Source organism: Corvus kubaryi, unplaced genomic scaffold, assembly GCF_017639235.1.
Source record: "Corvus kubaryi isolate FWS band 111438036 unplaced genomic scaffold, C.kubaryi_AGA036_p1.0 132, whole genome shotgun sequence".
NCBI classification, from domain to species: Eukaryota; Metazoa; Chordata; class Aves; order Passeriformes; family Corvidae; genus Corvus; species Corvus kubaryi.
The window spans coordinates 6,129,350-6,147,639 of NW_024580666.1; the positions used below are offsets into that span (position 1 = coordinate 6,129,350).

At 37.6% G+C, this 18,290-nt stretch overlaps 1 protein-coding gene across 1 annotated transcript in view; it reads right to left on the reverse strand.

Moving 5' to 3' along the window:
- The window catches only part of LAMA1 (laminin subunit alpha 1), a 100,864-nt gene that overhangs the window by 32,931 nt on the left and 49,643 nt on the right, over nt 1-18,290 (reverse strand). Inside the window, exons 15-33 of the mRNA XM_042031045.1 lie at nt 17,969-18,080; nt 16,953-17,063; nt 16,074-16,201; nt 15,390-15,476; nt 14,929-15,140; nt 14,320-14,426; nt 13,184-13,364; nt 11,799-11,935; nt 8,904-9,140; nt 7,675-7,818; nt 7,148-7,327; nt 6,368-6,553; nt 6,106-6,233; nt 4,970-5,090; nt 4,687-4,824; nt 2,845-2,966; nt 1,881-1,967; nt 1,441-1,634; nt 350-492 (exon numbers count right to left, since the gene is read on the reverse strand). Coding sequence (XP_041886979.1) covers nt 350-492; nt 1,441-1,634; nt 1,881-1,967; nt 2,845-2,966; nt 4,687-4,824; nt 4,970-5,090; nt 6,106-6,233; nt 6,368-6,553; nt 7,148-7,327; nt 7,675-7,818; nt 8,904-9,140; nt 11,799-11,935; nt 13,184-13,364; nt 14,320-14,426; nt 14,929-15,140; nt 15,390-15,476; nt 16,074-16,201; nt 16,953-17,063; nt 17,969-18,080 — 2,755 coding nt within the window. The remainder of the gene's footprint in view (nt 1-349; nt 493-1,440; nt 1,635-1,880; nt 1,968-2,844; nt 2,967-4,686; nt 4,825-4,969; nt 5,091-6,105; nt 6,234-6,367; nt 6,554-7,147; nt 7,328-7,674; nt 7,819-8,903; nt 9,141-11,798; nt 11,936-13,183; nt 13,365-14,319; nt 14,427-14,928; nt 15,141-15,389; nt 15,477-16,073; nt 16,202-16,952; nt 17,064-17,968; nt 18,081-18,290) is intronic.

The following is an 18,290-nucleotide window of genomic DNA, read 5'->3' on the forward strand; positions in this document are numbered from 1 at the left end:
CTATTTCCCTACTGAAAATTAATCCCCTTGCTGGCCAGCCTTAAGAATGCACATAATCCAGGTGAAGTACATATATACAGCACATTCAAAAATCCTATTGCTGATTGAAAAATATTTTAATCTACTTATTTAAATGCCAGTGCAACAAATGAAAATAAACTAATACAGGCAGCTAAATCACTTAAGGTACACTTCCATAGCAAACATAACGGTCTTAATCTGGTATCACACATAATCAAGCCATGAACTTCAGGAGGCCTTCTGTCAAATTACCAGCACCTGTGAGCAGCTGCAAGTTTTGCTTTAAAGGTGTGACTGAGTATTTCTACTATTTATGTGTTCATTTTACCTTCAGATGTTGTGTCACATTCTCCAACTCCGACAATATCCCATAGGGCACACGGTCAATACCAGTGAGGTTCACTGAAAGTATGGCCTCGTTGAGATTATCCAAACTGTTTAACAGAACTCCTGTGCAGTTGTCATCACAAGCTAGATAAACAATTTTAAGGAAGCAATATTAGTATTAAAATGAAGACAAAAAAACCTGCAATTTCAATATTGACAGTATGTGCCCTCATCATTTAAGAGTGATAAAGTGTAATAACTCTAAATACACAGATTTGTAGTCTTGCCTTTCCCTTCCTGCCCAAGAGTCAATTTATTCCAAACACATTCTCCTTAGGTTAGCACACACTAGAGTCTTATTGGTCCTGCTAACTACTGAGCTGCCTGCTCTATTACAAGATTTTTGAGCCTATTTAGCTATTTTGCAATAAATTCATGTTGAAGCCACTCAGTCAAACAGGTTTGGCGGACAGGAAATTCAAGCCTACAGTCCTGTAATTCTATTTACTTTCCAGATTGTTTTTTTATTACTTATACAAAATAAAACCTGAATTCTAAATCCTGAGTCATTATAGAAGCAGATTATTGTACTAGATGTGTCTTTCTGCTACCTACACTCTCATAAAGAATTACAAGACTAATTATTGGGGGAATATGACTTATTATTGGTGTAGAATGCCTATAAACCTGGGATAATTCCAAAAGTATTATCACGGCAACCTCACATCCAAAGCGTCAATGACATAGGAATTCAAAATATTCAAATGAATAAAGGTATTATACAGTCAGAAAAAGCCTTAAAACTATTTTTCCTAAACTTGTTTGTAACACTAAATAAGCAATTTAAGGATTGACTGCCTGTCTGATGTTATGATCTCTTGCACAGCTTGCTCTGTGTTCACAGAATGGCTGAGGTTGGATGGGACCTCCAGAGAATACCTCCTCCAAACCTCTCCATCTACAGAAATGAGTTGTTAACATTTCTTTCCTTCACAGAAACAACAGGGCCTGACATCATAAACCCATCCACATAAATATCACTTGAGTGGACCACAGCCCATTGGGAAAGTAAACAAATTAAAAACCACCTACACACACACTCGTCCTCCAGCAGAAGGTGCCTCGGCTCACACTCCTCACAGAGCTGTCCCGTCACCCCCGGCTTACAGAGGCACTGCCCAGTGGCACCATCGCAATTCCCGTGAACAGAACCGCCCGGATTGCACTGGCACGGACGGCAGCTGCCACCAGGGAGCTGAGGGTCACCGTAATAGCCAGGGGAGCACCTACACGGAGAGGAATGGCACGCCGAACATCAGGGGATATTCATCATGACATCAGATGTCACATTTACTGATAGGTTGGGTTTTTTATTAATAGTTCAACAGTAACTAGCAAATCACTCTAAGTCCTTGAGCATTCATTTATACATTTATTTATGAGCACTGAATAATCTGAGTACACATACGGCTCATATTAACCAAACTGTCCTTGGGAGCTGGGAATAAACGGGGACATCACGTGTAACTCACCTTTCACAGTACTGTCCTTCATATCCTGGGACACAAGCATCACAGTGGTAATCCTGAACACCTTTCAGGACACAAGTGGGACTAAAACTGGAGGAAGGATAAACAAATAGCTGCTATCATATAAATAAAAGACCATACAAAGACAGACAACACCTTCAGCCACAGGTTAAACACTGTAAGCAACAGAATCTTCTGTTTAATCTGATGCATTGCTCCGGTATTTGTACTTTAAATTAGTTGTGTTAAGTTTGCTTTTCCAATGTGGCTCCACTACTGCATAACATGCTGGAGCACATTATGGCCTTCCTTTTAGAAGGTAAGACAATGTAAAATGGATGCTGTATGATATGGCTATAGTACGTATTTAACTGAGACTTGCATGAATTTCTAGACTCTCATTCTGACTCAATTATACAAAAGCAAACAACAAATATGCTTTTTAAGCTTCTGAAAAAAAACCCAGCTTGCACGGCATTTTGTTTTTCAAACTACAAAGTTAAATGTATAAATTTCAGACAAAAGAGTCCTTGTTCTTCCCCTTGGACTGATCTCATGGAAAGTTCCTGCATTGAGTGGGTATGGCCTGAATTTTTGTAAATACAAAAGTACTGTTCTCTGAATGAAGAAGGGACCCACATTTCAAACTAAACAATATCACAGCAACTTAGTTAACTATCTATAAAACAGTCAATGTGTCTGTTCTAGTCTTAGAGAAAAAATTGTCTCATCTATCACCTGATCTTTTTAAAATTTCAGTTACCAGTACCTGTGAACATCTCAGAATGCAAGTTCCATTTACTAAATAAAAATAGGCAGCATTCAAATGTCTAAAAATAAGTAACATGTAACAATAACCAACTCCTACTGTCATAGTAGGAGGAGCAGAAGGAGTAGGAGGTTAGACATACAACACAAGAAACAAGGGATGGTAAAATGCACACTGAGTTTAGTAAATTCTGATTACCTAACAGGGTTGGCTCTGGGACAGGCACAAAGAGAGCAGTCATTGGCAGATCCAATTACTTTTCCATAGTAGCCTGGGGCACAAGCACTGCAGTAATCACCAACTGTGTTATCTCTGCAGTTCTGAGACACAAAAAAGTCATTCAGACAGTTTAAAACAACAACAAACAACAGGAGTAACTTTATCTACCCCCCAATCAATACCTGTGTACAGTTTCCAACAATCATCTCTACATGTCACTACCCATTGGTCAGCATTCTCTGAGTGAAAAAAAACCTTTTATGCAAAAACAAACAGAATAGCAGCGTATTTTCTCTTACATGAATGCCCCTTCAGGCAGGCTGACCTAATTTCTTCTCTAAATTTCCATTAAAATTTATGTATTTCTGCTGCTATTAATCCAATTCAGGCCATGACATCACAATACAAAACAAAAAATCCTAAAAAAAACAAAACAATCAACCAAAAATTCCAAGCAAAAACCAACCACCCAAACAAAACCTGATGGAAAAATTAAACAGAATACCTGGGGTTTTCTGTTTCAGTTCCAGCATTTCAGCAAACATTGAGGACTATCCACAGTTAGAATTCCAGATACTACATTTAATTTGTCAAGAGTACTGATCAATAACCAGTGCTATTAATATTAAAAGACTAAATTGATATTATAAACACAATTTAACTGACTAGTCCCCCAAGTTAACAAAAATAACCTTCTGCTTCCCCCCCCCCTTTTTTCTTTTTACCTTTCTTTTTTCTTTTTCTTTATTTCATATACTTGCTAGTCTGTATTTTAGGTTAGTTGATGAGAGTAAACAGTAGCAACGCAACCTCCTATTGTATGGGAGCAGAAGTCAGAGGTGAAAACCAACTCATCCCTCAGCTGGAAATGTCTATGTAGTAATCTCAAGACACAGATGACTTGCTAATCCTTAACAAGAAACTAAGAGGAAGAATGACGAATATTCACCTGTGTGAAAGACCTATGCATTTTGGCCTTGCAAAAGTGAGAACTTTAATTCTTACTCATGAGATACATACTTCTGGACAAACCTGAAAGCAAAAGAATGGCTTACAAAAGCCTGAAGGACTAAGGAAACTCACTTAAAAACTGACTTCAAGAATTAAGAAGTTGATTTTAAACTAACCAATTCACTAATGGAAAAACAAAGCAACTGAAAGAAAAAGTATTGAGCAATATCAGGGAACAGACTTAATGTGCCTTATTTGGTTAGCTGAGAATTTGCTGTCCACAGGCTGTCAGACCACAAGAGAGAGGAAATGTGTTAGTCATATGTGACCCTCTTTGCAACCTTTGGAATATAATGAGAAAAGTGAGCAAACCAACTTAGCTGAGGCATACCCCAGTAATATTTTAGTCCCTGGGCATTAAAAAGCCTCATTTAAAGCTGCCCAGAGGATTCTCTTCCTGAGAGAGAAAGATTTTGATTTGAGATGCCCTTGATTTAAGTCCATGGCTTAGTGCTTTCTTTAATTCTATTTTGCATGCATAAGCAGACCAGCAGTCCAGAAGCCCAAAAAGTCTCACAGAAAAACAGACAAACTCAACTGATACACAAGTAATATTAAAAGTAAAATTAAAACTAAAATAATAAATGATTTTGAGTATGTCAGTGCCCCAAAACCTTGCTAATTTTACTGAATGGACCATAAGGGAAACTATTCAGATTTTCCATCTTTCAGAGTTGTGGGGGGAAAAAAAACCCCACATTTTATCCAAGAGATACAGGGAGTAATACTTCTCTCAATAACTCCTTTGATAGGTTACTGCCTATGTATGTTCAGGTGAAATCAATAGAAGAATGCATAAGATGTACATACCAAGCACTTTCCAGTGTCAGGATCACAGGTTTCACTGTGGTTGTTGCACTGACATGGCACACAAGGTGCTATCACAGTGTGAGGCTCTCTTACACTGAGTTCTGTATGCTTTCCCCTGTAGTACCCTGGAGCACAGCTCTAGTTGTAAGGGGAGTAAAATTAAATTTAAAAAAATTATCACAGCTATCAACAGCTACAAACAATTTTAAAAGCTATTTAAGTAATTTTCTATTTTTTTACTTTCACACTATTAGACATGCAAAAAGGTTCAAGTGTTCTGTACCTGACAGGACAATCCAGTGTAACCAGCAGGACATCTACATTGCTCTACAAGATGAGCTATAGGCCTGCCTAGATGCATTTCTTCAAACTTGACTGCAATTTCCATTGAGATATTTGCAATTCTACAAAATATATGCAGAAGAGAGTGTGAATATCTAAAGATGCACTAACGCCAAAAAAAGATCCAAAAACATTTTCATGCTTCAAAGTCAGGGCTAAAATATATAATCTTCTTTAATTCCCCAAGCAAGTATCTCAAACACTGAAGATTTTTTACTTATTTATGGGATTTAAGAACCTACAACCAAAGAGATCAGAAACTATTAAAAGGTTGATCCCTCTTGGTCTGGAAAACTTGCCCAACCCACCATGCAAGAATATGTAATTCTTCCTGAGAAACATTAGACAACATTTGTCTCGTGCCACAATTTTGGACAGAGCTAACAAAAAGATAGTTGAGGGCATGTGGATCAAAAATAATACAAAATCTGGAGGTGGAATCAGAATTCTTTGGAACTGTGAAGATGTACAGATGCTGGGTTTTCACTGGATGCATCTTTACTTGTCTTGTTCGTTTCCAGACTGACAGATGCAACTACCATATCCCATCCCCTCCCTCTCATTAGTAACTTAGTTCTGCTCAAAATGGCAATAAAGTCTACTATTCTGAAGTGGGACTATCTTAGTACCACTGCCCAGAGTGTTTCAAGCTACAGGAGACACCTAGATTGATATAAACCAAAGAACTCAGGGGACCATGTGCTTCAATTGAAAAAAGAAACAAAAAATTCAGTTTCCATTAAAAATAAGACAGTAAAGAAGTAATTTAGAAAATATGAAATATTTAACTATATCATCAGTCCTGCAGAACACTGCATCAGCCTGTGCTTCTTCGTGTGTTTTGCTATCAAAATAAGCAACAGAGTCATTTAGTGTTTCACAGAAAGAATTAGAGGGATTCTGCTGCAATTAAAAGTCATAAATGTTTTCTTGTCAAAGGAAGAGCAAAAGTCATAAATAGGAAATTCTAAATTTCTCTGAGGTAAGTCTTTACTGAATAGCTCAGATGGGATTATTTGTAGGTTAAATTACAGTAAATGCAATGCCATAAATAAATGCAATCAGAGGTTGCTTTACCTGCTTTGCTGTAATCCCTGGCCATAAGCTGCCTTGATAAGGATATATTCAACGTTGCTTAGCACAGACATGAAGTCAGAATGTAAGACAGGCTCATCAGACACAGAGTTAAAATACTTCCAAGAATCCTAGGGAAACATAACACATTTATTATTGTTATTATTTATTTATTTATTTATTTATTATTAATGTTTACTATAAAACCATGAACATTCAAGTTTACTTCAGGGTAATGCTGTGTTCCTCCAGTGTTTTGGCTTACCTCCTTCATTTCCACTTCCTTGTCAGTTCTTACTCCATTTTCTGGAGAAGGGATGTCTACATAGATGACCAGCTTGCTGGTGTGACCTCCTTTCATTAGAATCTGTGGCTCAAAATTTGAGGTTCCAAAGCCATCCAAAGCATAAAAAGCAACAGTATATCTCAGCTTCCCTCCATAGGCCATGAGCTGTTTGGATTAAAATTGACTACTATTATTTATTCTAAGGTTCAAGCTACTAGTTGAAAATATTTTAACATCATCTGTAGACAGGAAAACTGCCAGTTCTTTGAATGATTTGCAATAAAACATAAAAATTGACTTAAACTCAGTGGCTTTTGCACCAAGATTAAATACATATTTCTAAAAAGCAGTTTTAGTTTCTTTACCTAGACCCTTTCAAGGTGTGCACTCAATTTCCATTCAATTCCTAAGCAACAGAGATTCCATGATCTATATATCAATGTTAAGGATTCTTTCAGGTTCTGAAATGAAACCAAATATATCACTGTTCCTCCCCACAGAACCTCTGAAGTAATTAAATATGGGTGTTACCAGTTTACAGGGTCAAGAAAAATCTTCTTAGGAAAGGGTAATGTAAATATATTGTTTGCATCTGCTATAAATAAGTTCTATCACTGAATAGTTATAATATTATGACCTACAAGAACAGAATTAATGCAGAAAAATGTTATGAATATAAAGTAACTATTCTACAGTAAAGGAGTGTCTATTAGACAACAAAGTTATATACAAAGCATTCCAATTATTTAACGGTTATACCTGGTCTCCCTGAAACTGCTCTGGCAACTTCCAGTAGAATGTTTCCGTATTTAAGTATTTTCTGACTATGGCAGCATCCAATAAAACATCAGGAAATTGTGAAAATACTCCTTCCACTGTTCCAGTCAGGTTACTTTGAGCTACTACATGCAGAACGGCCTGATCTGGAGTTAATGTTATCTGCAACACAAAGAGCAAACGATTCATACAACAAAGTATCCTGTTTACAGTTTCAGCTGCTCTGAAACAGTCAATAGTCCATCTTAGAGTAATAAATGCCCAACTCAAAAAACCAGAAAACACATTTGATACTTACTTTTTTAAGAAGTGAAGAGTGAAACACAACATTTCAGAAATACAGAGTATGACCTTTTGCCATTTGCTTTCTTTTCTGCTCTGACCTATGCCACTGCCCCTGTCAGCCAGTCAGTACATTCAGCCTGATTCATTAATTGTGCACACCAGTGTGGTACTTAACATGAGGATAACAACAAACTGTGTCTGTGTAGTCATACTGTTTTACTTACAGGAATTCTCACATGGTCTTCTAGTTCTGAACAAGATGTGGACATCCCAAAACAGAAGCATGGAGTACATCCTAGTGCATTGTTAGCAGACAGACCAAAAGTTCCAGGTTTACACTCGCTGCATTGTAGACCAAATACATTTTCCTGGAGGAAATTAAAAAAAAAAATAGTAACAGCACACTCATAATACTTCACTATCTAAATGAAAGATGATTCTTTTTGGAAGAAAAACTAGTTGCTATGTAAATTACACAGCAGAATATCAATTATTGTATGTATTATGTTTAACTGTGCAGTACATTACTTTTTTCCTTATTTTCAAATGCTGTTTTTCTTTCTTAAAAAAAAAAAACCACACACAAAAATACCACAAACAATCACAGAACATTCAAGTTAAATTTATGTATTTGAATGACTATCAAAAAATTAGCAACTATGATTTCAATTCAAGATGGAATTTCTTCCCAAACCTGCATCTGGAAAATGAGCTCCAAAAGGTAAATAAACTGCTCACTATGAATAGGAATCAGGGGCCCTATTCCCAAGTGTCTCTTTTTGCACTCAATTCCCAACTGGTAAGCTGAACTTCAAGAAACACCTGAAACTACAGTCAGTGCCCACTGGTACCTTTAAGGAGAGATTGGAGAAATGCCATTGAAGACATGCATTTGTTGTTTTGAAGTAAGTTTTCCACTCAGTCTTTCAAGAACAGATTCCCACCTTTTCAGAAAAATCTATACTATCTGTGCATTTTAGGTTTCCTTTTTTTATACAAGAATGTCAGACTTTACTATTAGCAATATATGTGAGTTATTCTTAAGCACTGCTTTTGGTTCTAGCATAGGAAATGAATTTGAACTTGCAACATAAACATATTTCAAAAAGCACAAAAAAGATTCTCCATTTAGTATTTACTGGTCTCTTCCTATCATTACAATTTGAATTTTCAAAAAAAGCTACATCATCTGAACTAATGTGTTGTTCCCAAACCTAATAAAACCAAATGTGTACGAGCAGAAAAACTTCACTGTTTTTCATTTTTTCCTGACTAATAATAAGACCAGTTTAGCACTGTCACAGAAAATCCTTTAGCAGTGATTGAGGTGTACTCATAAATGATGCAGATTGCCTTCTGAAGTCCTTTCACCAATATAACTTCCATGACTTTAATGCAATCAATGTCTAGAAAACACTAATGCTTCCCAAGAAGGGGCTAAATAGCTCAGTACCTTGCAGGTACAGATGCCAGTTTCTTCTTCACAACCACAAACTCCTTCAGTGCCATTACACGTCTCCGCTTTGGTTCCACTCAAATCACAGTCACAGGCAACACAGTCTGGGTAGTCCCTGTAGCCTAAGGCACACCTGGAACAGTCTTGTCCTCCAAATTCAATTTTGCACTGGCATTGACCTGTCAATACATCGCACTGGAGATGGGCTGAACCAGTGTTGCTACAGTTGCAAGCCTTAGATGAAGAGAAGAAAATTCATAAATAGCAGATCTTTCAAACAAATTTTTTTACTACAGAAACAGCACAGTAAATTTAAGAGTGACCCTTAAAACTCAATATTTGTCAACAATTACTCTACAATAATAAAAGGGAATTAATTCCACACAGAAATGAGGTTGTTTGGTTTGTATTTCAGCAAAGAACTGCATTTCCAGTAAACAGTGGATAAAGATAGTGCAAAAAAGATAGAAGATTTGTTGGGTTGGGAACCAAAGGAGTTGAACGAATCTGTTCCAGAAAACAAAAATATATCCAAAATACTTAATTTGCAGTACTATGCACTGAGTGCAGCAAGTCAATTAAATAAATGCTGAATGAAAGAAATCCATAAGTATTGTCATTTTATAAGTATGACAGAAAGGAAAATCTTAAAACTAACATTCGTTTAAGATTTCAAGAAGCATTAATAGCTTCTGCATCTTGCTCCAGCTTCTTTTACTATTTGATGAGGAACCAAGACTCTCATTGCATCCAAAGGTGGGAAGCTCAGCATGCAGTGCAGCTCAGTACCAAAGGAAAACTGTTTCCTGGCAGAGTGCATCCTTCATTATGCAATCAGTAATATGAACCTTTATTACAAACATGCAAAGTGGGTGTACTTTATTTGTCATTCTCTTTTGAAGCAGTCTGTATTAGCCTTCACTCTTAATTTCTTATCTGTGGTTACTTAACAAGCCCAGTTTTGCTGTGGTTATTTCTAACTGAACAGGCAAAAAGTACATTCCATCTATCATCATCTACTGTGAGCATTTTCCCTGAGTCTTTTTCCCAATCAGCTCTCTTTGAGATGAAAAGCCTTTATCTTACAAAGTCCTGCACACCAAGACCCACAAGCTCTAGCAGCATTACTATCTATCCTTTAGCATTCTTCACAATTTTGCTGGTTACCCACAGCACCCTTTGTATTAAGCAGTTTTTACTCCAGCACCATGTACTACAATGCCTAGTTTAATACACTTTGTGACCACACAGGTTGACAACTTTGGCTCTCAGATATCAGTCAAGGTCCACAGCTCTGAACATCAAATTCTAAGAATCATAATAATAGTAATAATTTGCATGTATGCAATCTCTATATACTTGTGATAAAGATAAATAAAGACTCTAAGGTACAATGCACTGTGCTGCAGCACACCTGAAAAAAGGACTCTAATCTAAAAAAGACTCCAGCTCTGCTTCACTACTGCATCCAGAAATGGATGCTAAATATCAAGAAGTCCACTAGAAACAGAGCCAGATGAAGTAACCACTTATGCATTCTGTGTTGCAAAACCAGACAGTCTGGGCTTCTGAGTATCTCCCCCATTTCATCCATGTAGAGAGCATGCAAAGAGTCTCTCCTGGGTTTGCCAGAAGACACTGTTCCTGATCTTAACCTATCATATCTAACTATTCAGCATAGGGAATATCCCTCTGTTGGGACGATTACCTGGAGATCACAGTATTGCTCGTAGCATCAAGAAAGTATCTAAAATACCTTAGAGTAATTCACATTCATTTGTGTGATGCTGCAACCAAAAGGAATGATATAAAACATAGCAAAAGTGAGCAGCTGCATATTTAATTACACCTGCTCATTGGCATGTGCTGGGGAATCACCCTGGGAAAGGAGCACCTCAAAGGAAAAGCGCAAGGACCACCAGCACATTGTATTTGCAGTATGTTAGGTAAGAATGACAGTAAGCTGACAGCTAACAAAGTCGTGGTTTAAAGACCAGTTGCCAACTATGTTACTATAAATCACTAAGGTGGTTAACTCTGAAGACTTATTAGGAATACTTTATCATCATTACTCCAAAAAATTAAAGAGAGAAAAAAGATTTTTTTCCCATCCCTGTCAACCAATTTGGCTGACACTTAAAGACCTACTGGATGTAATGACAGACCTTGTCAAGTTAATTGTATTTGTGGTTTCTCCACTGAAATTACCCATTGCATTCATGTAATTATGAGGATTTTTTAAAATCTCAACATTTATAAAATAGCTTGGACCAATGCCATATCTGACAGGAGTTTACTGCGTGAACCTAAAGGCATAAATGGTTCCTATTCCTTGGATCTGCACTGACCTGGCATTTTACTGCTTAATCATAAGCATTAAGCTGAGATAATGGGAGCTACCATTGCTCCATCCATGAAATATTAACTACATGATACCATTTTAATTACAAATTTTCAGAAAGAATGCCCGCAGTAAGTTTTAAGACAAGCTAGATTTCAATGTTCTTATATCTGTAATATTATCACTTATTGATTTGCACAGAAACCATGTTGCCAGTTGCCCATTGCTGCTATAAACCTGGTTTAGTACCATTACTCAAACACCTAAATGTTAGAATACACACCTCACAATTTTAATGTGAACTATGCACCCACCCAGAATAAGCACTCTAGTAGTAGTGTCTTTTCAAAGACAGCCCTCTTAACAAGGTTTCTCAGTAAACACTGCACAGTCTGTTGTTTTGCTGGTGTTCGTTTTAATGAGATCATGTTGCATTAACACTTTGACACACACAATGAAGATCATGGTTCTCAAAACAAGAGTCCAGTTCTGACATTTGTATAAGACTAATTGCTTTTAACAGCCATGGCCTTTTATCCAGCCTATCATACCTTGCAACCAAATTTAGGAGAGAGTCCCCAGTAATTTTCTTCACAGAGTTCACATTTTTGCCCCTGAGTGTGAGGGGGACAAATGCATTGGCCAGAATCAGCATCACAGTTGTTCTGAGTATGGGCACAGTCACAGGCTGCAAGAGAAATAGGACCAAATGAGTAACTTTACCCACATTTTAGCTACAGAGAAGAAACTACAAGACCACTGATAATCTTACTTTTCTTCTGCATATGTCCATTCTACTAGGAACTCCCTGCCATCCCTAATCACTGAGAAACAAATCATGACCAGAGTGGCATTTCATCTTCTTATTGGAAGCCCCAATATTGTTTCTTGACTTAGCCTATTCGATGTTTTAAAAAGCAGTGCTGCACTTCCACAGGGGGATCAACAAAACCAAGCAAAATTACTTTGGAGTAGAGTACATTTGTAGGAAAACATTTCTTTTATAGAGGACACAAAACGCATCAGGAGATACTCCAATGTTCTCAAGCAGGTGAAAGGATTAATCTCAGGAATTGCTTATTGAATAATAGGGATGGATAACTATTTTTATAATAGCTAACTACTGCAGGATGCACTTGGTTATTTTAGAAACAAAATACTATTCCAGACAAAAAGCAGAATTTCAGGGAACTGGTTTTATTAATTGTTTTAGTAACATTTAGGAAATTTCCAATATTGAAATGGTTAAAGGTACCCAAGGGACCTTTGATTCTTAGTAAAGACAAAGTACATTCATTTTAAAACATTATCCTATCACATAATCTCGCTGCGTATTTCATTTTAATGTACTGTTTGAGGCATGAAAGAAGTGTTTCTGTCTGGCTGGAGAAAAGGTAGGCGTTCCTTTAGCTATTCTGTATTGAAAAGGTCATCTTATTAACATGACAAATTAGGTTTTGATGGCATGTTCTCCTTTTAGATGAACAATTTCTTCCCTATCATGACTAAAACTTGTACATATCCAGGTGATGATGGGATGTATGAAACATATATTTAAGAGTTAAATGAAAAAAATAAGGTCAAAATCTTTAGTAGTAGAAGCTCTTCACTTTCCCAACTGCAGAAAAAAAAATGTTTCGTTCTCTTTGAAGTACTGAAGGGTTTTGTAATAAAGAGACAAAGGAGCTATTGAGGATGTGATATTTCTCTCATGCACCCGTTATGAGTTATTTCATAGTCACCACCTTTTACAAGGAACCACACAATAAGCAAAGAAATGTTTTGTTCCCCAGCTTATTCAAAGTACTAGTAGACCTTCCAACAGATTCTTCCATATCATCATCGAAACAACTGACCTTTGCCAGAGTTCAATGTACAATATATTGCTGAAAGAAATTCCAGACAAACTCTGCAAGGATCATGGATTAGAGCTTACGTGTGCAGCCACCATCCTGGAATGCGTAAAAGCCATGAGCACAACGATCACACTTCTCTCCAGCCACTCCTGGTACACAGTGACACTGCCCCTGATGATTGCAGTCCTCAGAGACTGAGCCAAACTTACTGCAGTTGCAGGGAACGCAGCCAAGCCCAGTAAGCAGGCCATAATACCCATTCTGTTGGATAAGAAATAAATAGATTTGAGTTATGTTTCATAAATTTCTGAAAACACTACAATATACACTCTTGTTTTCTCTTGTTTACTCCCCATGATGTCTGACCTGCACAAATCGTGGCCAGCAGTGTGTGACTGCTGTGGAAAGACTCCCTGGCCTTATCTCTTCACTGTGCCAGCTATAAGCAATATGCACTCAGGTGAAACCCTCAACCCTGAAATGCTCTCATGGTCCTCCAATCTCATGAGTAAGACACTATGTTTTGAAGTCTGATGTTATTCTAATTTAAAGACTTGCATGAGGTGAGGGTGGGCTGTGCTGGTCATGCACAGATACCTGTGACTATGAATGAAAGCCCAGAATGGAGCAGGTCAGTGACCTCCTGTACGTGAGTATTCAAAGTCATTCAGCTGGGCTGGCACAAACCGGGCACAGATTTCCTGCTGTGGTCTCTGATGCAATTTTACACTTAGCATAGACTGGAAACTGCTGGTTTGTATCACCAGTTAATATCTGCTTGTTCTTGTAACAGGCCTGCCTTTCAGCTGAATCCCTCGTTGGCATTCAGCCATGATGTATTTATTATCACCAACCACATTTCTTCAGATATTCCCTACTCAGACTTCATTTTACAGAAGCACGGCTCTAAGATCCCTTTAGGTTTGTTAGCAGTGTTTAGTTTGGTTTTTTGACTGCACACTGCCAGCACACTGAACAGCCCTATGCAGGAGGGTGCTAATTCAGTTACACAGCTTCACATCTGCAAGGAGCATATGCAGAGCAATTCTCAACCACAAAAGCCTCCTCAGACACACTTTGGTCTCCCCTCCAGTGACAGACCCCTCTCCCCAAACATATTTACTGCTATAGCTTGTATTTGGGCAAATCAGTATCTATAGATAAAGAGGAAGACAAAAAAATGTATATATTAGCAACAGGTAATGTATTTGCTTACCAAGCATTTATCACATCTTTCTCCAACCACATTTGATTTGCAGGAACAGATGCCTGTCTCATGTTGACAAGTACTTGAAAGGGAACCATTCACATGGCAGGCACAGGCTTGTATTCAGACAAAAAGAAACCAAATAAAAAAATTATTCATGCGCATCCATATGCCTTCATTACTATACAGAATTCAAAATCTGGTATACAATGTGTTTCACCTGTTTATATCCCACAGATGCTAATATCCTACAGTAACGCCTGTGCATTTGGACTAAAATAAAAAAAAAAAAAACACCTCTGAATAGCTATATTTGAGAAGTTTGTTTTTACCAGCCCTGTATGTGACACTCAGAAGTAAAAAATGTGTACGGAACATCACTGGAGGGACAGTGTTAAGCAAGACAGTAAGTTCCAGGGATACCAAGTGCCGAACCCTAACATAATACATTCCCTTCCCTCAGCCTAACCCAACCCCAGAGTCTTCAACCCACACTTGCCAACGCACACCTTGAAGATTAACTCTTTCAGCAAAGGTGCACGTCCCCATCCATTTTGCACATGAACACCGCAGTTTTGTGTTCTTTAAATGTTGAGAGTAATAATAATAACAACTTACCACGACAACTTTTGTCAATCACTGCATCCCCATAATACCCATCAGCACACTTTTCACAGTGGTGACCTGCTGTGTTCCCCAGACATTTCAGGCACTGTCCTGTGAAAGGATCACAGTGGCCCTCTTCTTGAGGGTTTACATTGCCATGGCATTCACAAGGAGCACACGATTGTCCAGGCATAAGAGGATTCCCATAGTAGCCATTAGCACACCTGCATCAGAGTTTAAAAACTTTATTAGCTGGAATGTGCTAATGTCATACACTGTCCCCACTGAAGGGAGTTTTTCATATTAAATTTTAATCTAAAGTCTCTCTGTATTACAATGAAAGAAAAAATGAAAAGGAAAATTTTATTAGGAATGTTCTGTATGTGAGGTATGAACAATACAAGGAAGATAGGATGACGAACAGCTAATGATGGCAATGATGTAGATATTTTACCCAAAACTAGTGTACATACCTTTCACACTGAGAACCAGTATAGCCTGGAAGACATTTGTCACAGACAATTCCACCTTCTTCACTCAGATGGCAAGTAGGACTGAAACTATCAACAGTATTTATGGCAGTTGGTATCAATGCACAGAACCACAAGTCTTCTACAAACATTCAATATCCACCCTTTCTTACACCTATCTATATAACCACACAAGTGATTTTTTTTCTAATTTATCAATGCTTGTAATATTCCAGTGTGTCAAAATTAACGTATAATTTTTAAAAACTCTTGGGGGTTTTTTTCCTCTCTAAAAGGAAGATTTTAAAACTTCATAAAAACTTAGCTTTCATTCTAGCAAAGCCGTACAATAGCTATACTGAGTTCCTTTTTTTCAGGTACAACACTTCTGTCCTTATGCTGTTTTCTGAAAAAGCATGGAAGATAACCAATATTTTGGTGCAAAGTTCAAGGACAGGTTGAATTATTACTTTCAACCACCATGCAGAATTGTACCAGTTAACTCAGCCTCTCTTAACCTAGTCTATGTATTTGTCTACCTGGAAAAGCAATGTTTCTATGAGATATACTCAAATGAAGATGAAAAAGAGTCCTTTTCTCTCTCCTTCAGATGTCAAGACTTTTATTTTAATCCCAGTTCCTGGTTTTGCTGAAGATGCAAAAGACAGTCTTGCATAAGAAGCTTACTTGTTTGCAGCAGAACTCAGAGGACAGGCACAGGGCTGGCAGACCTCAGATGTTCCTTGGGATGGATTTCCATAGAAGCCAGGCACGCACTGATCACAGAAAGGTCCTGTCGTGTTGTGTTGACAAGCCTGTGAGACATGGAAAAAACCTTTGTATTTTCTCTTGATGGTTTTTCAACCCCTGAGGGATTCCTACAGCAATCTGCATGCAGTATGACATCCAAGGAAGCCATTCTTCAAGCCATGAAGAAAAGTCTAGAACTTTGAAAATAACTTTTTTTGAGTTGTAACAATCCTGATTGTTTTTTCCTACATTTTAGAATATACTTTTATTAAACCAGCCACATTACTTATACACATACTTAGATATATGCTGCATATTGCACATATTTACAGTAACAAGCTTATCTAGTTTTCACTGGTGTTTAGCTATTTTATTCCCGTGAACTTCAATTTTCAGAAGAGATCTGAGAGTTAAATTTTCTCTTTAGAAGGTAACGTGCAATTTCCACTGGTGTTAGTCATGGAAGATTCACATGTATCTGAAAAACAGCTATTCACTGCTTAAATTTGTTCTTTTCAGGAACCTGCAGCAAGCAAAGTCAAGATTTTTATCAGCCTGTATATAATGGCATTTTTATATTAGTTCTGCCTCTTCCCCACCTGAAATGATAAACTGAAACAAATTCTTTATTGGAAAACACATTAATGGAGCCCTGAAACATACTCTGAACTAAACAATGAAAACCAACAAAAATAAACACTTGGTACCCATAGCTTGAAATTTATGCATACCATAAACTTGTCTCCCACAGTCAAAATGCTCTCCTAATTTCTAAATAGATGCTTAAAACACAGAACACTTTGAAGGATGACTTACAAAGCAAACACCATGAATGTCACACTCAGTTGCATGCCCATTGCACTTGCAGGGTTGACAAATACCTCCAAAGAGTATTCCATCCACACGGTAGTACCCAGGGAGACAGGACTGAAAAGAAATGAAGGGAGAAAGAGCAGTAGCATTATGTGTGTTTAAAGTACACATCAAAACATTTTCAAAGAGTGCACTTCCGACCACCCACTATCCAACCCATTCACATTGCGGTAACTGAATGCTCTTTCAACCCTATTGATGTCACTGTAGCTCTTTTCTGGTGGTTGTTTTTTACTTGCACTGGATAAAAGGGATAAGAATTAACTCCATAAAACTTTGATTCATCCCTTTGTTCCCTGGAGGCATGAAAGTTAACTTTTGTGTGGTTTAATATGTGAAATTCCTTATTATGGGACAATAGAAAAAGAGATGTTCTACCACCTCTGCAGAATCATTAACAATGCTGGAGCACAAGGTTTCACACTGAAATTATTTGTAAAAATAATTCCTGCTATTCTGCAGGGGGACTATGCCTCTCTAAATCTGCTATTCACAGATACACAAGACACCACCTTGCACAATGCATTTCACCCTTGTGGGTTCTTCCAAAAGCTAGCATTCCTCCCTGCTAAGGTTCCTTATTGCCTCCATAAACTTAATGGTACATAACAGAAATAAACTGAACATGATCCAGATCCAGAAAAAGTGCTATTAATGAGTAAGGTAAGCTCAAAACAGCTTCACAGAGCTTTCACAGATGCTCCCTCTGCAACACTGATATTCTGAAATGCATCATCATTTTTTAGTGCCATGAAAAAGAATTCAAGAAATAAGCTCTAAATCTCACTTAGAGTATCTGAAAGAAAATATCTACAGGATTGTGCCAAGCACAGTAGGCAGCAATTCACCACAGAACATGTATTTTAATGGCAGTGTAATTAAAGGCAGCCTGCCTTTAATACCTAGATCCTTTTCAACAGGAGATAATTTTGCATACATAAAACGCTGTAAGAGATTACCTCACAGGATATTCCTGTGTAACCCTGAGGACATTCACAGAATTCCACATCTGGTGCTGAAGAAAGATCTATAACATTTGCACTTGCAGTATCCAGGGTCACAGAGTCCAGCCTAGGGTCAAACAGGAAAACAACACATCACTTGTTTCCCCAAACTTTATTTTCAACAGGACAGTTTACTTTTGGGGAGGTAATGCCACTGAGTACTGCTCCCTGGCAGGAAAAACTGAGGAACAGGCACAAATCTCTTCTATAAAAAGTCTGTGATCATACACTAATCACAGCATTTGCAGTCCTGGGAGCAGACATATCCTCCTGCTAT